Source organism: Gouania willdenowi, chromosome 12 (assembly GCF_900634775.1).
Source record: "Gouania willdenowi chromosome 12, fGouWil2.1, whole genome shotgun sequence".
Lineage (NCBI taxonomy): Eukaryota > Metazoa > Chordata > Actinopteri > Blenniiformes > Gobiesocidae > Gouania > Gouania willdenowi.
Genome location: NC_041055.1, coordinates 32117070 through 32140870, shown reverse-complemented (window position 1 = coordinate 32140870; position 23801 = coordinate 32117070). Strand labels below are relative to the sequence as shown.

At 37.4% G+C, this 23801-nt stretch overlaps 1 protein-coding gene across 2 annotated transcripts in view; it reads left to right on the top strand.

Annotated features, from left to right (window-relative positions):
* Positions 1-11065: 11065 nt before the first annotated feature.
* LOC114473038 (leucine-rich repeat transmembrane neuronal protein 4-like) overlaps positions 11066-23801 on the top strand; it is a 61214-nt gene continuing 48478 nt past the window's right edge. For both annotated transcript variants that reach the window (XR_003675213.1, XM_028462423.1), the window contains exon 1: positions 11066-11513. Coding sequence is in view for 1 of the 2 variants with exons in the window: in XM_028462423.1 (XP_028318224.1) it covers positions 11423-11513 (91 nt within the window). In the remaining variant the exon portion in view is untranslated. The remainder of the gene's footprint in view (positions 11514-23801) is intronic.

Here is a 23801-nt window from a genome sequence, read left to right as displayed (position 1 = left end):
ATCAGTGACCAGTGACGTGTCGACCAGGGGAGTGACGTACAGGGAGAAACTCACTGCCCAATGGATGTCGGGAGCATGAAAACCAAGTCTAGATCGGATCAAACAGGAGAATTCTAAACCAACAGTTTCTGTGGGTCTCAGAGCATTTCCAATCAAAGTCTAGAGTGTTTAGGAGCGCCGTGAACACAAGTGCGCTCGTACGAGACCAAAAGCAGAAAGTATCAGAGGTGACGTAGAACGCATGGCATTAAGAAGCTGCATCGGCCCAAACCAGAGCTTTAAAACCACCAAAAACAGGACAAGTTGTTGCTTCTCCATTGTTGAATGTTGGTAAAGAACAAACGGAGAAAACAGAATTCACTGTGAGCTCCAAAAAACTCGCTTTGACCCATAGATGAGAATTTCTTCTTCAGGTTTCTGTTTCTCTGCCTAGAGACGTCTCTACTCCAGTAACTGGTTACAGTAACTGGTTACAGTAACTGGTTACAGTAACTGGGTAGCTCATGGAACTGCACCAGAGGTTGTTTGGAGCAGATCAGAAATTGTTCTCTGAACTCAAAATGAAATGATCAGCTGTTCTCCACCCATTCAGACCAAGTCCACCACTAAACTGAGTTACTGAATCACCAATAATCCAAGGATTGAACTGGAGGATGATTAGTTCTCAGCGGTAGTGAAGACGTGGTCTCCGTTGACGCTGGTCTAGTTCTCGTTATTCTGTGAAAGTGTTTCAAAGTGGTTCTGGAGGAGAGTAGATTTTTTTCCATGGATTACAGTCGGCTGTGCAACAACAACGTGAATGTAATGCAAGTTGAATGAAGTCGCTCAGTCACACAACACCACCTCCCGCCATGGGAGGGGCTGACATAACAGTTGTCCGTCATAAAGTGACTGATTGACAGGTGAAGCCGTGGGAGTTGGAGAAAGTTTCAAACATCAGGATCAGGTCCAGCATGGATCAACACCTGAAGGACCATTTAAAACTAAAGGTGATGATTTCAACTCTTGAATATGTCTATATTCTGTAAACTAGGTAAATGATGTATGTTCCTTTACCACTTCATTTGTCACACCTTTTTTATTTAATAACTAGTTCAAATAAAAACAAATTAAATCTATAAACTACATTTGTTCTTGCTTGTTTATGGCTTCTGTAGAAATACATTTGGTTAGTTTTAAAGAAGCTATTTGACTGATATCTTCCTTATTTATTTGTTCAAAGCTGCACTAGCCCTGTTTTTGGTGTATGTCTATTTTGGAGTTGTAGCCCCCCACTGGAGAAAAATGCACCAGCTGCCACTGGGGTTAACACGTGGTGGACCATGGTCGTCCAAAGTCACCAGTGACAATGAAAGAATCAATCGTTGTTGATCTGCATCCAGGTGTTTAATGAAATACCTGAGGTTTAGCAGAAGGAAGTCCTTTCACCAGACGACCCAAACGCTCTAATCGCTCTGTAGTTTCAAAATAAAAAAGCTCATTTTCTTTAGCTTCTCTTTGTCAGTTCTTTGATCCAGGGATGGAATGATTCTATTCACAGTACAATCACACTTCAACACTGATGAGTGTCCCAGTGGAGGCCAGGTGAGCACAGGGGTCCGGTCCTCATTACGCACGCCTCCTCTGCCTTTGTGTGCTCAAAATGAATGAAGAATGAGCTCATTCTGTCACAGTGATAAGTAGCAGAATATCAGACGTTTGTATGTTCCACCCACACACACACACACACACACACACACACACACACACACACACACAGTGTCTACGCGTTGGGATTGTACTGTGACATCAAAATGAGGAAAAATAATCCCTCAACAACTGTTAAAACACAGCACAAAGCACAGGGCAGTCCTTTACTAGTTTTAGGGTCAACACACAGGACCACAATCACAGATCACTGGTGGCTACAGCTGTTGTTCTCAAACGTGTACCCCTAGAGGAACGCAATGACACTACAGGGGGTACTTGAGAAAGAGAGTGGTGAAAATTAATGAATTAAAGCATTAAAAATATGAGGATTTTTGACGTTAATTTTTAGCTAAAAATCATAATCATCGTAAATATTACCAGCAAGTCACAAAACCACAACAAAGACTCACTAAATGAGAGAAAAATAGAAAAGATCACTACAAAATACACAAAGATATCATACAAAATGATACACACCAAAAACACACACACAGAGAATAACTTAAATACCAACAATACACAAAAAATACAAAAGACAAACAAATTAAGAGAAAAATACACTGAATAATGAAAAGAAAGACAAACAACAAAATGCACAAAATGACAGCAACAACACACTAAGAGAAATACTCACTATTACCAGCAACACATAAAACGCAAAAAAAGATGAGATACAAATACACAAGATGACTATAAAATACACAAAGATAACAAAGAAACACACAAAACAACACAAGAAACAACCAAAAACACACAGAGAATAATTAAATAATACCAAAAAAACACAAAATAAGAGAAAAAAAATGATAAAAGAACAAACAAACAACAACAAAATACACAAAATGACGGAAAAATACACAAAATGATGATAGAAATAAATCTATTCAGGAGACACTAAATAGTGTGTCATTCACTTATTTACAAAATGAGATTCCTTAAAATGTGAGTTATCACTTATTTATTCCATCTGTCAGGGACCGAGGGTCAAAGTAGGAAACACACCAAAAGCTATTCAAGTTTAAGGCTTTTATTTAGACAAAAAATTGTCAAAAATTAACAAATAAATGAGGCCAAAGTAACAAAATGTGAACAAAAGGAACAAACTGAACAGAGGGAACATTTAAACTGACTGATCAGATCAAACATGAGGGGGTGACTAGACATGACAGACATAATTAGATACATAAATTGTTCAGTATTAGCTAAATCTAAATAATAAGCAAATAAAATTTAGCAAGTAAATTAAATTGATAAATAATATTAAACTGTAAATTATATCAATTTAAATTGACATCCCAGATATCCCCTCATGTCCTGCCATGGTTCACACCATAGGGGTGGAGCCTGGAAGTTACACCCTGGAGCTGAATGAGTGACAGCTCTCCATCATTTGAATTTGAATTTGAATTACTTTATTAATTACATTGCACTCTGTTATTTTTAGGGACATGTTTCTCTCACACAGAGACGTGTGGACATGCATTAATGGAGATGTCAGAGCTTTTATTGAAGGGAGAACACCAGAGCAGTGTTGGGGTTTGGTGCCTTGCTCAAGGGCACCTCGACAGTGCTCGAGAAGTGCCCTGGTCCGCATTGGGACTTGAACCGGCCACCCTCCGGTTTCCAACCCATGTCTCTACGAACTGCCCCATGATTATGATTTATAGATGTGTTTTCACAGAATTCTGAGTAAAATGTTGTAGTTGGACATAAGGGGGGATTTGGGCAAAATAGGTTTGAGACCCACTTTGCTACAGTATGTGTGTGTGGAAACAGTTCTGTGATCATGAGGGGATGGGGGGAGATGGGGGGGGGGGGCGAATCAACAGCAGTAACTCCATTCAGTCACCCTGCACCATGCAGCCAAACATAAATATAAAAATGTGTCCTTGCCTCCACTCACACCTACACACACGTCGACGTCACCACCACACTCCTGATTGTTACTAATCACATCAGGATATTTTAAGCTACAAACACCACAGATTTTAATGTCAGAGTTGCTTTCAAAGTCACATTCCCACACAAACTAAAGTAGTTAGTTATCAGAAAAAGCACTCAGCGCTGATCTCAAGGCTGAATGTGAAAAAGAAAAGTCTAATTAAGAATGTGTTAAATATTTCCTCACAGAATGAAGACCTCTGACACATGGATCAGTGGAAGGCCATGGAACTTTGGAGAAGAACGAGAAGAGATGAAGAAGCAGATCTTGGGGTCAGAGTATGTTTTGTTTCAAATTGAAAAACTAAAATTGAAATTCAAGACATATTTCTTTATCAGGGTTAAAAAAAATTCAATTTATTTGAAATACTGAAATTCTGAAGACAGAAACAAACAAAAAATGCCCGTTTTTCATTAAGGTGAGAACGGAAGTTGTTCTTTTCAAAATAAGAGCACCCCAACCCACCCCACTTACCATTTCTGTCACTTTTAGGCCAATAGACACTTTTTTTTTTACCACTTTTTCCCCTTTCTAACCAATTTCTTTTCCACCATTTTTTGTCACTTTGAACCCATTTTATTTGTGATTCAAACCAGGATTTCCATCTTTAAGATGACTATAATAATAATAATACTAAACGTTCCTGGATAACAGTGAATATTATTCAGATGAATAAATAAATGTGGTTATCACAGATTCATAGAACAATGGACCATCATTTTACTGACTTTATGGATGGACCCCAAAAATCCCAGTTCAGGAATAACCTGTGACTCAGGCCAAGACTTTCATAATAAAGCTACTCTTCCTGTCAGGTCTCATTCTGGAGCGAACAGTCCACTGGTATTTCCCAGACACCAAAATATCACAACATTCACAGATGCTTTCATGACTCAAAATACCAGAGTTTAGCTTTCACAACTTCTAAAAACAACCTGAGCGCTGACAGAAAGGCACTTATGGGATTTCTCACCCGTTCTCAGAGAAACCGTGAACACCTGAACGTAAATCACCTGGAAGATTTTAATGCTTCACGCTTTCTTTGGACTTCCTCGTCATTTCATATAATCAGTGTGTGGGAGATAAATGTATCCATGAACTCTTTCACCATAAATTATAAAGATTTTAAATAGAAGTATGATTTCATGTTGCTGTTTAGATGAATCCAGGTTTGGTCTAAAGTAATCAATCATTAAGTGACTGAAGGTTTACTCAGTTTTACGCCTAATGATTGAGTTTTCTTGTTTCTGATACAGAGAATGACATCACGACTCTTCAAAACTGTGAACAAATAACTTGTCAAAAATAATATCAAACAATTTAGTTTAGTTTAGATTTAGTTTTAGTCTCCTGACAAAAATGTCAAATATGCTTCTGCTCCAAATGTAGATTCCCACAGCTTTGTCTCACTTAAGATTTAGTATCTACTTTTTTATTCTATCTTCGTTTTCAACTGTGACAGTTATTAGTTAATAAAATCAACTCTGACTCGATTAGGAGACAAAATGTGACAAGGTTTAAATGCTGGGGTGTGTGTGTGTGTGTGTGTGTGTGTGTGTGTGTGTGTGTGTGTGTGTGTGTGTGTGTGTGTGTGTGTGTGTGTGTGTGTGTGTGTGTGTACAGCTATTGGGAGGTTTATGTTTACAGTGCAGTCGGTTCATAAATGCTCTCCAACACCAAAACAACCTGTTGTTTCTGCAGCTCCACCTTTTATTGAGCGTGAATGGATATTAATCTGCTTTCGGTTTGCCATTTTTTGTCATCCATATGTTGTCATAGCAACCACAAAAGAATGTCTGTCATAACAAAAAAAACTACAGATAATTTACATAAACTGAACGGATGCTATGAAAGGTCAAGAGTACATTTCTCTCTAGAAATGTCATCAAAACTATTTTAAAGCTACAATCTATTTTAAAATAAGGCAAATTGCCACTAAAATATACGAGATGTTCGCCATGTTTTTCATTGAGGAGTCAGAATAAACATAACAATCATAAGTAGAAACACAAGGTTTGTCGCTTTGATACTGTTTATCACATCGGTTTCAAAAGTGCTCAGATATGTGCATCATTTCCGGGTAGAGTCTGAATTCCGCCCGCTGGAGACCCAGGTAGTCGGTGTTTCCATGCACCAGGGGTCACCTGCGTGGAAGCAAGGAGACTTGCCGTTGCTTCTGAGCTGCTCCATCGGTTTTTAAACCTAATTAACATTATTAACCTTTCTCTGTTAGGTTGGAAATATCAACAGAGCAAACAAGCTTGTTGACGTTTATATCCCTCTCTCCCTGTGACCCCCACAGGTCGCACATGCACACTTCCAGAGTGTGAAAAGGTTTATTGCTTCTGAACAAACGTTGCTATTACACATTTTGCTGGTGACACTGGGTTGCCTGAAGGCGTTAATCGCTCCATGATTAACATTTATTTATTCACAGATTTTGAAGATTATTTATGTGGAAGTATATCAAGCTTCCAGTGAGTGTTTGCAGCTGATCATTATGATAATGCAACCTTATCTGCTCCATTGCTCCGTCCTAATTCATTATTTGATACTTTCCAGTTTGTGTCAAAATGACTATGCTCCATTTAGTCCCATGTTGCAACACATTCAGCCTTGAGTCATAACAACTACACACACACACACACACAAGTTTAGAGCAAAAAAAAAACTAAATCTATGTTTTCAGGAATGAAAATCAAAGTGAAAGACTAATTATTCTCTTTGGAGTTGGAATTAATGAAATATTTGATCATTTTTAACACAAACTAAAACATTTATTTTTTTGATCTTTTAATGAGTTATTACATCCAGCACACTAATCAGTAAACAGAGCAATGATTGTTTTTAACAAACCCAGCAATAATTAAAGTGAGGCGCGCACGCACGCACACACACAATAGGAATTATTAAATCTGAAGATATGTTTTATCTGTTACAGACACTGAAACAAAGATAAAAATTACTCATAGAACAGTGTGGATCGTAGATACACACACACACACACACACACTGTTATTAAAACATAAGCAAACACATGTAGAACTGAAAAAACACATTAATAAAACAAATTAAATAAAGTAAAATTAATTCATATTATTACTAATACTAGTTTTTTTTTAGTTTTCCTTCCACAAAATACTGTATAACCTCACTAATAAACTCTGTTACCATCCAAGCAGAAGCGGTTTAACAATACGTGCACTAGAGATGGACGATATGGACCAAAACTCATATCTATATTTTTTCTCAAAATGGCGACATACAATATAAATCTTGATCATTTTATTTCAAATGAAGTCTGACCAGAAAGACAATTCTGGGTTAAATTTGCTGATGCAAAATGTCACACAAACACATTTATTAACAAACAGCTGCACAATATGTTCCACTTTAGCATTTTTCTCCTCTAAAGGACAGCATGTGTGAGTGAGTTCTGTTGTGTGGCTCGTTTAGATGGAGGTTTTGGTTAGAACGCACTCAGAAATCCATCTAACTGAGCTTTTCATGCTGTTCAGAGAAGTAACGAAAGCAGCGACGACTAAAACAAGTATTTTGATACAAAATAAGCAATAAAATCATATATTTTTATTTAGGCAATATTGTCATTTTTTATTTCACGCACGCACGCACGCACGCCCGCCCGCACACACACACACACACACACACACACACACACACACAGGAGTGAAGCATTACTTCTGCTCTGTATTGGATATGGGGAACGCTGCTGTGTATCATGCTTTTAAAATGTAAAGTACCTTAAACTTCATCAGTAATATTCAAACAGTAATGTGATGAACTATAATCTAAAGGCATATTAAACACAGTCAAGGGACAATATTTAGTTATTTAAGTATCTCAGGGTCTCTGCTGTGAAGTTGTACACAGTGCACACAGGGGGGCAGACGTCAACTGTGAGCTCCTTTAGACAGTGGTCGATGTGAGGATTTCCTTTCTTCTTTCTTTTTAGTATTTTCTCATTTCAGAGTCGATTATCAGGACAAACCTCAGAGCACAGGATCATCTCATATAAACAACACAAAACAAACCTAACATCATCTCCAGCAGGACTAGAACTGAAGAAGAGTCAACACCATGACAACCCCTGGTATTTTTATCATGTGGAAACGCTTTGGTTGTATTTTCATGCAATCATCAGAATCAGACAAGGACCAGGAGCAGCAATACTGAGCTCAGCCAATTAAACGCACACTGTTGTGTTTTCAAGGAAAAATTGTTGCAGGAAAAAGAAACTCTGCAAGGACGAGGCCCTGAGCGTGGGCTTGCAGGTAAACGTTACGGCAAGTATGTAATAAATGGGTATTTCATTATTGAACATCATTAACACTGAATGCACTCATGATTATATGAACATTGTAAAGATTTTATTGTTTTTCTCGGAAAGCTGTAGTGGGCGGGGCAGCTGCTCCTGCTTTTAAAGAGCCTGGAGCGTTATTTTATCCATTTTAACAAAGCAAATTTCATAAAGCAATTAGCACAAAGTCATTTATATATTAATTTTATTAATAGACATTAGGGTTATTATTGTTTTCTACACTGAGATTACTGCTGTCACTTCTTTTGTTTAGAGCAGCTCTTCATAACGGCGTCCATCCATAAAGTCAGTAAAATGATGGTTTATTGTTCTATGAATCTGTGATAACCACATTTATTTATTCATCTGAATAATATCCACTGTTATATAGGAACGTTTATTATTATTATAGTCATCTTAAAGATGGAAATCATTGTTTTAATCACAAATAAAATGGTTCAAAGTGACCAAAAATGGTGGAAAAGGAGGTGAAATGGGATTTTAAAAACCACAGAAATTGTTTAAAAGTTGCAAATTAAAGTGGATAAAAACAGACAGAAAAAATGGTAAAAAAAAAAAAAAGGTTCAAAGTGTCATTATTGGCTTAAAAGAAATGGGGAATATTAATTATTTAAATTGGCAAATAAGGACATGACAATTCGTGAATATGGTTAAATTGTCAAAACAAAATAATCATTTCATAATCAGGTTAAAAGTTACAATAATGGGTCAAATATGTGACATTAGGTGGAAAAGGTTCATAAGTGCTGAACATGTCTGGAAAGTGGAAAAATGTGTAGAAAACACATTCAAATGTGACGTAGAAGTGTCAGAAATCTGTGATAACCACATTTATTTATTGTTCAAAAAAAATATTCTTAGTTTCCTGATCTGGCAACCCCCTCCCAGTGTCTCATGACCCTGAATAGGGTCCTAACCCCAAGGTTGAGAACCCCTGATCTAATCAGTGAAATCAAAAAAAGCATCTAATGTTAGAGAGATATGATGAAGAAGCTGATGAAGTGGTTATTGTGTGATGTTCCACAGATGAGTCGAAGGGACAGGAAACATTTTTATGGAACGTAGACGAGCGATGGGGGGTGTGTGGAGGGGGGGGGGGGGGGGGTGAGCTGGTAGAGCTGGTGCTGATGATGCTGGAGTCTGAAAGGCAGAATGATCAAATTACAGTGATTTGGGAACCGGACTGATGACTGATGAGCTGGAGCCGATTAGCCAGGGCTAAAAGCCACATGATTGGCTGAGGAGGATCACAGTCAAATCATCTGCTTTGAAAACTCACAATGAGTTGAGTTTTTAGTTTTTACTGCAGAGATAAATGTGTCGACCCGCCTGATACGAGACGTTTTAATCCATCAGTAAAATTCTTCCAGATTTAATCCATCAAATATGAGAGTGAGTCCAAAGCGTCTGTAAACACGACTGACCCTGAACGCATCGCTGAGTTTAAACTAAACTTCACCATCATTTTCCTTCCAACTTCTAATCATGCAGCTTTTATTTCATCTCCTCAGATGTTTCCTCTGCAAACATTTATTCCACAATCACAGGATGTCTTTAACCAATGAGAAGCTCCTCACTGCATCATTTAGGACTAAACAACCTCACGAAGGTGATCAGGAGAAACTTTGTGATCAATTATTCCATGTTTCCATGTTTTCCCAGAACGTAAATCACGTAAACATATTTTTTATTGTCTGGTCATTTCATATTTTGTAGTTTAACTATGTCCGTTGATCATTGTAAAAGAAAAAATAATTACAGCACAAGTATAATTACTGATTTAAAAATATGGTAGTATACGGTACAAGTCCCCATAAAAGCAACTCAGTTACAGTAATGTGAGTATTTGTAATCCATTACTTTCACCTCTGCCGCCAGCGGCCCTTTGTCCCCGTGGCCCCTTGCCAAGTCTCTGCACCAGGTCGGCATCGTCGCCGCCCATTTCATACCCCAAGCTCTAGGAGGCGCTAGACTCCACCAGTCCAGTTTGAACTCTCCCAGTGTGTCGGGTCAGATCTGCCACAATGTTTAGGTACAGTCGGGGCGTCGAGGGGTCCGAGCCCGGGTGCTTCAGGATTGTGTCACTAGATGAAGTGGTCGTGTTGGCTCCATCAGGTCCTAACCTTCAACTCTCACTGGATGGGTTCACATCCCAGTGTGAAGTGATCGGGATGAGAATCAACACCTACAAATCCAAGTGCATTGTTCTCGACCAGAAAAAGGTGAAGTGCCTTCTCTGGGTTGGAGATGATGTCCTGCCCCAAGTGGAGGAGTTCAAATACCTCATGGGTGTTTCTGGTGGAAGGATGGAGCTGGAGGTGGACAGGAGGGTTAGTGTGGCGTAGTGAGGTGAAGAGGGTTGATCTTGGTTCCTACCCTCACCTATGGTCATCAACAAGATCAGGGTGGCTGGGCTCTCCCTTACAGATAGGGTGAGAAGTCATCTGGAAGGGGCTCAGAGTAGAGTCACTGCTCCTCTACATTGAGAAGAGCCAGATGAGGTGACTCGTGTACCTGATTAGGATTACCCTCTCCTCCCCCCCCCGAACCTCGCTAGTGAGGTGTTCAGGACACGTCCAACCGGAAGAAAAACCAGAGGAAGACCCAGGAACGCTAGGGATTCTCCAGAAAAAGAGGAGGTGAACAAGGAGAGGGAAGTCAGTGCCTCGCTGCTCAGGATGCTGCCCCTACGACCCAACCACGAATAAGTAGTAGAAGATGGATGGATGGACAGGCCCCGCCCCCGTTGCAATAACACATCAACAAAATGGGTTTGAAAAAATTTTACACTTACAGAAAAAGGTAAAAATTGTATCTATTGTTCTTTAAAACTCATTAAAAAAAATCAAATAGCAGTAATAAAATACATTTATTTAATGCTCAATGATCAGCGATGCCATTTTTTTTTAGAAAGAACATGTATTTATTTATTTATTTCTACAGAAACATGTGAATCACCTCTGCAATGACACACACACACACACACACACACACGCACACACACACACACACACACACACACACACGCACACACACACAGAGAGAGAGAGAAAGAGAGAGAGAGCAGTATCAGATGATGATGATGATGATGATGATGATGATGAAGACAAGGGCTAAACTAAACCAATAAAACCAAATCACAGCTTCGTTCTGCACGCGCTACTAAACGCTGCGTCGGACTTTCCTCTCAATCGGGAGCGCGCCCCACACGTCGCGGGTGGAGCGCGCACACGCAGTGCAGGAACCGCTGTGCGCGGCAGCATCAGCATCATCATCACTAGCATTAGAGGAGAACCAGGCAGTGAGAACCAACAACCTCCTCCTCACTCACTCACGCGGACGGACCTCCGGAGGCTCCCGCGCGGCTGGCTGAGCGCGCGCACTGGATCACGCACGTTTGGGGGAAAGTTGGAGCGCGCGCCAACTTCAGGAGGAGGTTTTTATTGTGGTTGATGTTGGATGGAGGACCGCAGAGCCCCCAGAGCCCCCAGTCTACCCTGAACCAGTGGCTCCTCAGCAGGGAGGACCGAGGAGCAAACATGGGTGAGCCTTCATCATCATCATCATCATCATCATCATCTATGGACTCTCGCACACATGCACGCTCTTATAGTGCGTGTGCGCGTGCTCATTCTCCGTCCGTCTTCACGACCTCCAACCGTGCCACTCATATATACACCTGTGCGCGCGCACGGTGGCGCAGCCAGCCGACGCGCACGCTCATTGTGATATATAGTATATTATCATGTTTTTCTGTTCCTCCTCACTTGTTGGACCGCGTGCATGTGATGTGATTATCAGCTACTGATCAGATTGATTGATCTGTGAGTGCAGCGCGTGCGTCTCCATCATAAGCACGAGCTGAGGTTGATGAGCTCCACTGCAGTTCTTTCATATTTAGAAATGTTTCCCAAAGCTTTGAGTGACACTGCACTCAGTTTAGAAGTTCTTTTTTAATGAATAATTAAAGTTATTAAAGGGTTTGTTGTCACGCTTTTCAACCCACGACCCCCAAAATAAAGGTTCCAGAAAGCAGGGACCCCCACTGTAGCTGAAGGTGGTTGAACACAGACATGAACATTGAAGAACAGTCATGTGGAGACAGGACCATCTATAAGGGGGAATAAAGGGGAGAAAAATGTCCAAAAATGAACAGAGAAAGTGGTGAAATGGGTTCAAATTGTAGCAGAATAGCAGAAATTTGGGGGATGTAGTAATGAAATTTAAGATGTAGGAACAATTAGTTTAAACTGGCAAATAATGGGCATGACAAATCATGGATGTGGATGAATTGGCAAAAAATAATCATGAAATATGATGAAAAGAGGTTAAAAGTGACAATAATGGGTCAACAAATGTCACATTAGGTGGAAAAGTGGTAGAAATGGGAGTACTGTAGCAAAAATGCATTAAAAGGAGCAAAAAATGGGAAAAAAAATAGGTCAAAAGTGACAATAATGGGTAAAGTGGTGGAAATGGTTTGTAAGTGCTGAAAATGTCCTGAAAGTGGAAAAATGTGCAGAAAAAGCTTTGAAATGTGATGTAGAAGTGTCAGAAATGGGAGTAAAGTAGCAAAAATACATTAAAGGAGCAAAAATATGGAAAGAAAAAGTGATAAAAAAAATAGGTTAAAATATGGAATCTTTGGTGTAGTTGCAGAAAAATGGGAAAAATAAACAAAAACGGGCTCAAATTGTTAAAAAAAAAAAAGTCTTAGTTTATTAAAGACATCTGGTGACCCCCTCCCACTGTCTTACGACCCCAAATGGGGTCCTGACTCCAAGGTTGAGAGCCTTTGCTGTTTAATGTAACCAGAAAAGAAATGAATAAAATAGTTATATAATATAATCAGTTCATGTTGAGTAAAGGTGGTGCCATTATTACAGTTCACCTCACACACACTATGTTATGATCTTTATTTAACATTAAAGCACACTTTACATCTACTCCAATCATATAAAACACCTGCACCTCAGAGGAACCACTGAGTGGCCTTTGGTTCTATAAATGTATGTTCCACTCAACGCAAAGTGAGAACAGATCTGTGTCCACCATGTGATCTGCTCTGATGTACGACACTTCAACTGTTGAACGACTTTGTTATGAGCAACAGGACAATTAGGCCAAAATAACCTTCCATTGACTCAATAATCCATCAGCTTCCTCCAGCACACAGAGACACTAATTAGTCCGCTGAGCACTTTTCTCTCCAACCTACGCTGAGACTCAGTGAAGGCACCAGAAACCTGTGGACTCACTCTTATAATTACACGTCCTGCCTTTCTATTCTTCCTTTTTTATTGTTTCTATGAAATCATCTGCTGGCTGCAAACCATGAACGTCTCCTGTGGTTGAAGGACACTTAGAAAAGTGAATGTTTCTCTTTTGTTTTCTATGAACGCTGGAAATACCTTCAGTCCTGTATCAGGTACAAACTGAAACACTGTGTTGAGCTGATACTGAAGTGGTGACATGTTTATGGTTTGAATCTAATGTATATCTGTTGTGTTGGAGGTGGAAAAGGTCGATGAAAAAATATGGATCAATAATACAATTCCACGGCTAGTGTTTTTAGTAATAATTAGTTTAAACTGGATGGTCATGACAAATGGTGAATGTGGTTAAATTGACAAAAAATAATCATGAAATATGGTGAAAAGAGGTTAAAAGTGACAATAATCGGTGGAAAAGTGGTGGAAATGGTTTAAGTGCTGAACATGTGAAAAAATGTGCAGAAAAGTCACTGAAATGTGATGTAGAAGTGTCAGAAATCTATGATAACCACAATTATTTATTAATCTGAATAATATCCACTGCTATCCAAGTTTACTATTATTATAGTCATCTTAAAGATGGAAATCCTGGTGTTAATCAGAAATGGTAGAAAAGGTGGTGAAATAGGATTTTAAAAACCACAGAAATCAGTTAAAAGGTGCACAACGGACAAAAAAAGTGATCAAAGAGTAAATATTGGAACAATAAGTTGGAACAATTTGTTTAAACTGGCAAAATTAAGCATGAAATCTGGTGAAAAGAGGTTAAAAGTGACAATAATGGGTCAATATATGTGACATTAGGTGGAAAAGTGGTGGAAAGGGTTTATAAGTGCTGAACTGGAAGTGGAAAAAATGTGCAGAAAAGTCATTGAAATATGATGTAGAAGTGTCAGAAATGTGAGAAATGTAGCAAAAATACATTAAAAGGAGCAAAAATATGACAAGAAAAAGTGATGAAAACAGGTTAAAATATGGTGAGTTTGGTGGAGTTGCAGAAAAATGGAAAAAATAAGCAAAAATGGGCTGAAATTGTTAAAAAAAAATATTCTTCGGTTCTTGAAGGCATCTGGCGACTCCCTCCCAGTGTCTTGTGATCCCAAATGGGGTCCTGACCCCAAGGTTGAGAACCCCTGTTCTAGGTAACTACTGGTTATTGATAAAGAGAAATGATTTAGTTTGAATAGAAATGTATTTCAGCTGCTTAATTAAAGACTCTTCACTGGAGAACGTGTGGAAGATAAGCTCCACCCACTGCATCTATTGTTTAACAGTAAGTGGAGTCAGGGCTTCATAATGTGTAAAGATTGTGCAGTGCACACAGATGTGAGGATTATATATACATATTTATAATAGCTACATTTCCATCCCCTAAGTCAGTGATTATCAAACTTTTTTGGCCAAATCCCTTTTTGTTCAACTGCCAAATTTTGCTCAGAATTCTGTAAAAAAAAACATCTCCAGATGATAATGATGGAATGAATGAATGAGTGATGACGCACATTTTAAAGAATCTCATTTTGTAAATAAGTGGAAAGAAACAATCCTTAATAGATTTATTTCTAGTTTTTATCATTTACGGTCAATGACTAGTATTTTCTAATCAATATCATTTCTATCATCATTTTGTCATTGTTTGTTCTTTTTATTATTCAGTATATTTTTCTCTTATTTTGTGTGTTTTTGATGTCGTTTTTGTGTTTCTTTGTTATTTTTGTGTATTTTCTTGTGATATTGTGTACTTTTCTCTCATTTATTGTGTCTTTGTTGTCGTTGTATGTGTTGCTGGTAATAGTATTTTCTGTCTTAGTTTGTGCGTTTCTTTGGTGTCATTTTCCGTATTTTGATGTTGTTTGTTTCTTCTTGTTACTATTCATTGTTATACAGTAATTCATCATATTTTGTGTGTTTTTGTTGTCGTTTTGTGAGTTGCTGGTAATATTTAGCATTTTTAACTCAAAATAAACATTATAAAACCCCATATTTTTAATGCTTTCATTTGTTAATTTTCCTCTCTCTTGAGTACCCCCGTAGTGCCATCACGTACCCCTAGGGGTACACGTACCCCCATTTGACAACCACTGCTCTAAGTGACGAGCCTTTTATTTGATTTATTTTTGTGGTGAACCCAGAGTCCTGCAGTGAACAGGAGGCCCACATTGTTCTGTTACAAGTTTATATCAGTGAAGTCAACGCCTGCCTGCCTTCCTGTGGTTGCCATGGCTACAGGTGCTGGTCTAAAGGATAGTTTTTTTGTTTTGTTTTGTTTTTGTCCGTGCATGTAAAAGAGTCTGAACAACAGCAAAGGTCGTCATTTTTCACCCACAATCATCATCCACAAGTGTTCTTGTTATTTTACATCCCAAACATCATCTAAAGCACGTGTGTCAAACTTAAGGCCCGGGGCCTAAATCTGGCCCTTTAGAGCATCAAATTTGGCCCGCAGGATGAAGTCCAAATTTCAGAAATAAGGGAATTATTGTGTAAAAACACCAAGTAAATCAGTCGTAGATGCAGTATATCAGCTCTTTTAAATACATAACTTCAATGAATATCCACAATATGTGCCAGGTTTTCCCACGCTTTTATCACATCATGGCTGGCAGTCATTTTTAATTGCAAATTGTTGAAAAATAAATCTTTATCTTTTCCAAAATCCTGCAATTTTATTAAAATTATTCCACAAATTTCTCCTAAATTGAATAAAAAAAAGTGGTCAGAAATATTGTCTGTAGCTTCCATTACTTTACATATATTTATAAGGCAGAGATTAAACTGGTCCGTATTTGGTCCTTGAGCTAAAATATGTTTGACACCCCTGATATAAAGCAGGGGTTTACTATAGAATAGAATTTAAATTAATAGGCTTCTTCTTCATTTGTATTATTCCTTTATTTATTTCATTCAAGATTTATTTTTAGTTAAATTGCATTGTTTTGAAAAGTTTATCAAGGGATTCTTTTGACAATGAAAAATAAAAGGAAAATAGTACAGTATTTTCCCAAAAAAATAATAAAGGAATATTTTTCAATCATCGTTTGTCGACAGTCCCATTTTGTAAAATAAATCGTGAATCGAATCGTATCGGGAGTTGAGTGAATCGTTACATCCCTAATACTAATTAATTAAGTATTTATGTCACTCAACTTATGTGGATGTGTCGACCAGGGCCGGCTATAGGTTATTCGGTGCCCTATAAGAGTGGACTTTCACACACAAAACATTTGGGGGGGGGGGCAATTTGGCACATCTCCAGCAGATGGCGCCCTCGGCGGCCGTCTGGGTCGCCTGGCTGGAAGGCCGGCCCTAGTATAGACACATTCAACATGAACGCCCAACCTAAAAAAAACCCTTAAAACTCCAGTTTTATATCCATCAGAGGCCCATTTTAAACGTAAAAATCACAGACGATCAGGTTCATTTAATTGTGGAGGACACAATCATAATCACCATTAAAATGTGATTCATTTTGCAGCCTTAATTCTGAGATACTGAATTATGTAGTGATTTAAACAATGAGTCATGTTTTTTTTTTTTTTTAATCATTTTTAACTTTCTCCTGGAGGCCACATTAAGAGCTTTAAAGGGCCAGATTTGGCCCCCGGGCCTTGAGTTTTACACGCGTGATCGTCACTGCATCACAGAGTGTTTAACACATGCACAACACGCTTGGTTGGAATACAGACACGTGCACTGATGACCAGAAGGAGCAACTGGTCGTCATCTGTCACTTGTTTTTTCTAATCGGAGTCTGCTGGTGTCACATTACAACACACACACATTCACACACACATCAGGACACACACACATTGACCAACACCCGGTGTGTGTTCCGGGACCTGATGATTTACAAATTAATCACTGATTCATGGGAATTGTTCAATAATGTTTTACAATAAAATAACATTGGAACATTCAAGGTCAGATGTAAAAACATCCTTATTCTGAATAAAATGTTCCGTTCAGTTGTAATTACGGTTCTTATTGACTGTAGTTTGTTTGAGAATCATTGTGGATGACACGTAATAACATCCAACTGAATCACAAGAGTTAGAAAATCATTTTAACACAAAAAATAAGGAAACTGTGAAGGTAAAAGTGTCCATTTTCCTCGTGTTTGGACTTTTTTGTCTTTTTTTTTGCTCAGGAAATACAAAGAAATGATGTTCATTCTGATAATTAAAGGCCATTATTCATGTTGACTTTAATAACAAGTCCAGTGTTCCCTGTATTAAAGTACACGCTGTCTTCAACATGCATTTAGACTCGGTTCAGGTTTTTTACAAACATTTGATTTATTTGAACCTAATAAATAAAGTAGTGTTGCTCTTTAAATGTTGGCAGCTGAACATTAATGTAAATACTGTATATCATGGTTTCTACAGCTTTAGTCTAATTAAATCTGAGACTTTTTAAGACTTTTTATTGCCATTTGAAATTAAATTGAAAACCAACTTCACAGTAAACATAATTGGGTGAAAAAATGCCACGTCTTTTTTTTTTTTTCTAGTGTCTGGTGCAGACGTGGTGGTCCCCAAAGTAAACACATAAAACTAATTACTAAAATAATTAAAATCACTTTAAAAACACAAAATGACTAGAAAAATAGGCAGAAATCTATAAAACTACAAAAATACAAAATAAGTAAAGCCATTTAAATATTTAGTTGGACAGGCAATTTTCATAATATTTACATTTTCCCATGTTGTTTATACATTAAAAAAAAGAATGTTACCATTTATTTTGAAATGTGAGACTAATTACAATCATAAAATCATAGTTATTTTGTGTTCAAATTTAAGAAACATTGATTTTAATTAAAACCTAATTCTTAGATTCATGAATGTAATGCCTTTGAAGACTTTTTTAGGGATCTGTGGGAACCCTGTATATGATGATGACGTTCATGTTGATCTGTCGAGTAGAGGGAGTTACCCTCAGACATCAGTAAAGCTCCGTCTGTTGCTCTGTGGATATCACAGCTGGGACTTCCTACCACGAAATGTAGATGTCAGTAAATGTGAGGTTAAAGAGAGAAAGTAAAAGTTATGAAACTTTCTAAAATGAGAGAGAGAAGCTTCGTGTCTAAAAGTAAAAACCTCCCACGACTCAGCGTCTCACTGTGAAAGTCTCGCTTATTTCTGACACACGTTGAGCTCTATATTTTATGTTTCTACGCAGCGCGAGGAAACCCTTTGATTATCAGTTCTCTGCCTCTGCACTGCTTCTTCAACCAATCAGCTGTGAGCGTGTGGGCCAATCAAAGAGCAGCTAGTGACGTCCCTGCACTGTGGAGGAAAAGAGTCAAAGTGGAGATGTTAGAGGCTGAAGATGTGTCTCTGTGGATAAAGTGTTTCACAACATTTGATTGAATTCATTTTAGCTTCAATAATGCACGTGATTTATAGTGTATTTTACAAATATTCAGCCCTGGTGTTTTCTATTCAGACCAGTTCACTACATTATCAGTGACACCATGTGGGAGGAGTCTTAATTTCATTCATTTTTATTCCTCCAGAAAACCCCTTTTTACCTTTTGTCCTTTGTCCCATTTTTGCCCTTTTTCAAAAAGTTCTGACACTTTTTTTAGACTTTTGCTCCTTTTGCCAATAAATACCCCTTTTTTTCTTATTTTATTTCCATTTGTGCAAGTTCTTTTTGACAATTTTATCAAATTTTTGTTCCTTTACTTTTTTTTTTGGCCACTTTTCATCTTAATCAGCAAACGTTTGCCCATTTAATACCAATGGTTCCCTTTTTTCCCTACATTTTGCCTCTTTTTGTTCCACATTTTGCATTTTTTCACTATTGTTTGCCACATTTTGCTCATTTAAGCTACGCTTTGCCATTACATAACAACTGGTTCCTGTTTTGGCCCATTTTAGTCGCTTTACACTCTTTTCTTGCCATGTTTTTGCCACTTATGGACCATTCTTAGCCACATGTTACCACGTCTGCTTCCACTCACTCGTCAAAATAGAAAAAAAACGTAGCGGAATGGACCGGCCCACCAGATGGCCAGTCCACCCCTGCATTGGGTCACTGCTCTCATTCTGTAAAAATGTCCTTTAAGTCCTTTCTAACTCATAGTGAGAAGAATTGTGGTTTTGTGATGACGCTGAGGGGAATCCCAGCTCATTAAAGATTCTATAATCACATTTATATGAAGTAATGGAGAATTTGAATTGTGCAATAATATGTGTGCTCACTGAAAAGTGCCATTCAAATTCTAGTTTTAATTAGAAATCAAATGGGTTCAAAGTGACCAGAAGCTGTGGTGAAATGGGTTTTTAAAAATGACTGGTTACCGTTGTAAATTAGAGAGGGTAAAAACAGAGAGAAACTGGTTAAAAGTGTCAATATTGGCTTAAAAGAGGCAGGAATGGGGGGCAGGGTGGGGAACAATTAGTTAAAACTGGCAAATAATGGGCATGAAAAATCATGAATGTGATTATATTGGCAAAAATAATCATGAAATATGGTGAAAATAATGGGTCAACATGTGTGACATTAGGTGTAAAAGTGGTGGAAAGGGTTTATAAGTGCTGAACAATGAACAAAATTCATTGAAATGTGATGTAGAAGTGACAGAAATGGGAATAATGTAGGAAAAATACATTAAAAGGAGCAAAAACATGGAAATAAAACGTGATGAAAATAGGTTAAAATATTAAAAGTTTAGTGTAGTTGCAGAAAAATGGGTTTCAAAATTGTTCACAAAATATTCGTAGTTTCTTGAAGGCATCTGACTACTTCCTCCCAGTGTCTTGCGACCCCAAATGGGGTCCTGACCCCAAGGTTTAGAACCCTTGGAGTAGACCATAGTACACCTTTGCTTTTCTGTCCTTCCTATATGTATGTTCCAGATAGACTGGATGTTTCTGGAATATTCTGCTTGGAATCTAAAAAAATGAATTGCAATAATCCAGCCTGGAGGAAATCATAGAGTTAGAGAATGTAATGATCTCCAGATGGAACAATACGTGCAGTAGAGGAGAGGAAGGAGAAGGTGGAGAATACTGGATTAGTGGACATGTTTGGGTTCTCACTGCAGGTTAATAGAAAGTTCTGGTTCCTCTATCTGTTCCTGGCAGATGGTGAGTGTAGAGTGGATGAGAAGATGCTGTGTGTAGGTTCTTATCTCCAGCTGGAGCTCCTGTGGGAGCTGATGATGAAGGGAAAACATGTAGGTGAAGAGTATGAAATGAGTAGATAGTATGTGAGAAATACCAGGATGCACAATGGGCACACTACTCATACTCAACCGTCCCATGATGCATTGGGAGTGGAATGTAAAATGGTCCTGGGACCAGCTTCAAAAAAAATTAATCATGCATCCCCTTTTTCAAAATAAAAGCATCTCTTCTTGTCTTCCATTACTTTAAAATTTTTTTTTTAACTTTTTTGTAAATTGGGCTCTTGTTTTGAAGTTAACAGGAAGTTTTGTCAGTAGTATATGGCGAGCTCTGAAAATGTCCTTCGTAGTCGCAGAAAGTTTGAGAAGACAGATAATTATCAAAGTTGTTTTTATTCTTTTACAAGTTTCTAAATGTTAGACACAGATCTATGTCTAACAAAACACATTATTATGCACCATATTAATTTAATAATCTTTTAAAAATAGGATTACTTTACAGTTTTAGAGCCTGTGTTCCTCCATCTTGAAATCATGTGATTGATGATGTCACACGGCCCCAGTTCCTGTAAACATCCCTTTGTTCTATTGGAGTGAAACATTCAGCCTGATTTTTACATTATTTAGTAGTTTGTTTTTTTTTTAAATTTATTTATTTAGTAGCTCTTTAGATCATTTAGTAGCTGTTTGTGCTGCTTTTGTTTGCTGTAAAAAAAACAGTAACATTTAAAGATGTCGATGTAAACCTCTTTTGTTTACAGAAAGAGAGGAAAAACTATTCCAGTTCAAACTCTCTGGTTTGGTAATAGACAATGAAGCAGAGAAGAAAAGCTCTCTTAAGGTGCCAGAGACTGGGGAGCCCCACTGTAATGGGAAATGGGATTTTAAAACCCACAGAATTAAGTTAAAAGTAGCATATTAGAGTGGGCAAAAACAGACAGAAAAAGTGTCAATATTGGAACAATTAGTTTAAAATGGTAAATGAAGGCCATGAAAAATAGTAATTGTTGTTCAACTGGCAAAAATATGCATGAAATATGGTGAAAAGAGGTTAAAAGTCACAATAATGGGTCAACATATGTGACATTAGGTGGAAATGCCGAAAATGTGTAGAAAAGCCATTGAAATGTGATGTAGAAGTGTCAGAAATGGGAATAATGTAGCAAAAATGCATTAAAAGGAGCAAAAATATGGCAAGAAAACGTTCTGAAAATAGGTTTAAATATGAAAAGTTTGGTGTAGTTGCAGAAAAAGGGAAAAAAAAATAAGCAAAAAAAGCTCAAATTGTAAAAAAAAAAAAAAAAGTCCTAAGGGACCTTAACTCTCCCTTAAACAGTGCGCTGACACGCTCTGGTGGCTAGAGCTAGCAGGTAAATCAGGGACTGTTGGGTGGGGGTCTTTCAACAGTCCGTTAGGCGCTATAGGCGGGGCAACACACCCTGGACGCGGCGCCGGTCCATCCAACCTGACTGGTTCAGTGTTGTTTAGTCAGCAATAAATGACGCTTCAGGTACAAACTATTGGTCACATGATCTAATCTGATTAGAAAGAACCTCAAATATCTCTTTTTAAATGTGCTAAAAAAGGTCATATTCATATATTGTTTTTACAATCAATGTATTTAAGTTATGATTTACTTTATATATACTAAACAAACTGAAGCTAAACATTAGCCGTCAGTGTTTCATTTCACTGCTCATGTCTCTTTAACTTCCTGATAGAATTCATCACAAGCCGTCAAATGATGTTTGATCTGTAGAATAATACAATAATAGATCCTCAGCACACGCAGGGGAGGAAGCATTAAATAACAAGTGTTACCTTCACTAGTTCAGATGCTTTTATGTCAGTGTTAAATGAGCTCCTTTCAAATAACGACTCCTTTCATTTGTTTAGCTTTGTTTTTCTCTGACTTCATAAAACACGTGCACACTGTAGAAGGAGAGAATATATATATATATATATATATATATATATATATATATATAAAACATATCTTTACACAAGGACGTTGTTCTATTCATGGCACATCCTCTTCAATCATCTTGTTTTTAGTAAATATGAAAGAGTGAAAGAAGACAAAATAAACAAGTTCCTTAATTAGGAAGTGTATTTTAACCTCATTAATAATAAATTGAATCATAGGAAAGATGTAAGTATTGTGTTTTCTTCTATCTTTGCTTTTTAAATGATGGTAATATGTGGCGTTATTTATAATCTGGAGGAAAATCAAATAAAAAAAACGACCAAAAGTCTGTGTATAAACACTGCCCCCTATTGACTGTAAAGGAAACTGTTGCTTTAGTGACAAAACTAATTAACAGGAAAATATTAAGCCCAAAATGTGCTACATTATCGTGCAAACTAAAAATAGAAATTATTCCTGTATTAGGTATCATTTGTGATTGGCTGAATATACCTAAGGTACTCATCCTTGGGTTCAGGACCCCATTTAGGTCGCGAGACACCGGGAATTTCAGATAATTTTTGCTTATTTTTACCCTTTTTCTGTAACTACACCAAACTTGCTATATTTTTAGTCATTTTAATGCATTTTTGATACATAATTCCCATTTCTGACACTTCTCCATCACATTTCAACACCTTTTTTCCTTTTTCAAGTCCTTTTTAAACTTTTTCCACCACTTCTCCATCTAATGTCACATATGTTGACCCATTATTGTCACTTCTAACCTCTTTTCACCATATTTCATCCTTATTTTGGCCAATTTAACCACATTCACAATTTGTCATGCCCATGATTTGCCTGTTTAAACTACTTTTTTCACTCTCTCCCATTTCTACCACTTTTAAGCTAATATTAACACTTTGTACACACACACGCCAAACTAAGGAAAACATCTATACTTTAATTAATACCAATACATGACAATAAGGAACATTTAATAGCTGAGGAAATCCACAATGTCATAGCAGAGCAGCAGAAAATAAGGATAGTCGCAACATTATGACACTCATTTTACTGAATTTATGAAAGAAAAAAACCAACAAGTTGATGAAAAGATACCCAAAGGGCAGTTCTACAGAAATGTATCAAAAAATGTGATTTCAAAAGAGGAAAAAAAAACAATATATAAGTATATGAAGTGAACTTTCTTTTATCAGTTTATAAAACTAAACTTCTGCTTTCAGATGTGTGAAGAGAGAAGTTTTTGTTGCTTTTTGTCTGTAATTTGCTGAAAATGAGTGAGTGTGTGATTGTCCAATTAAAATGATTCTATGAGTAAAATCTAGTTTGGTGAGTGCCAATCAATGCTCAGTTTGTAATTAAACATTCTATAATTGTCTCCGTCCAGCATTGTTCTCTGATCGCTGACATCAGAAGAAGAAGCATCGTTAAGATAGATTTAAGAATTAAAAACTACAAAGGATAACTTTAAATAACTTGTTTTTACAACTTTG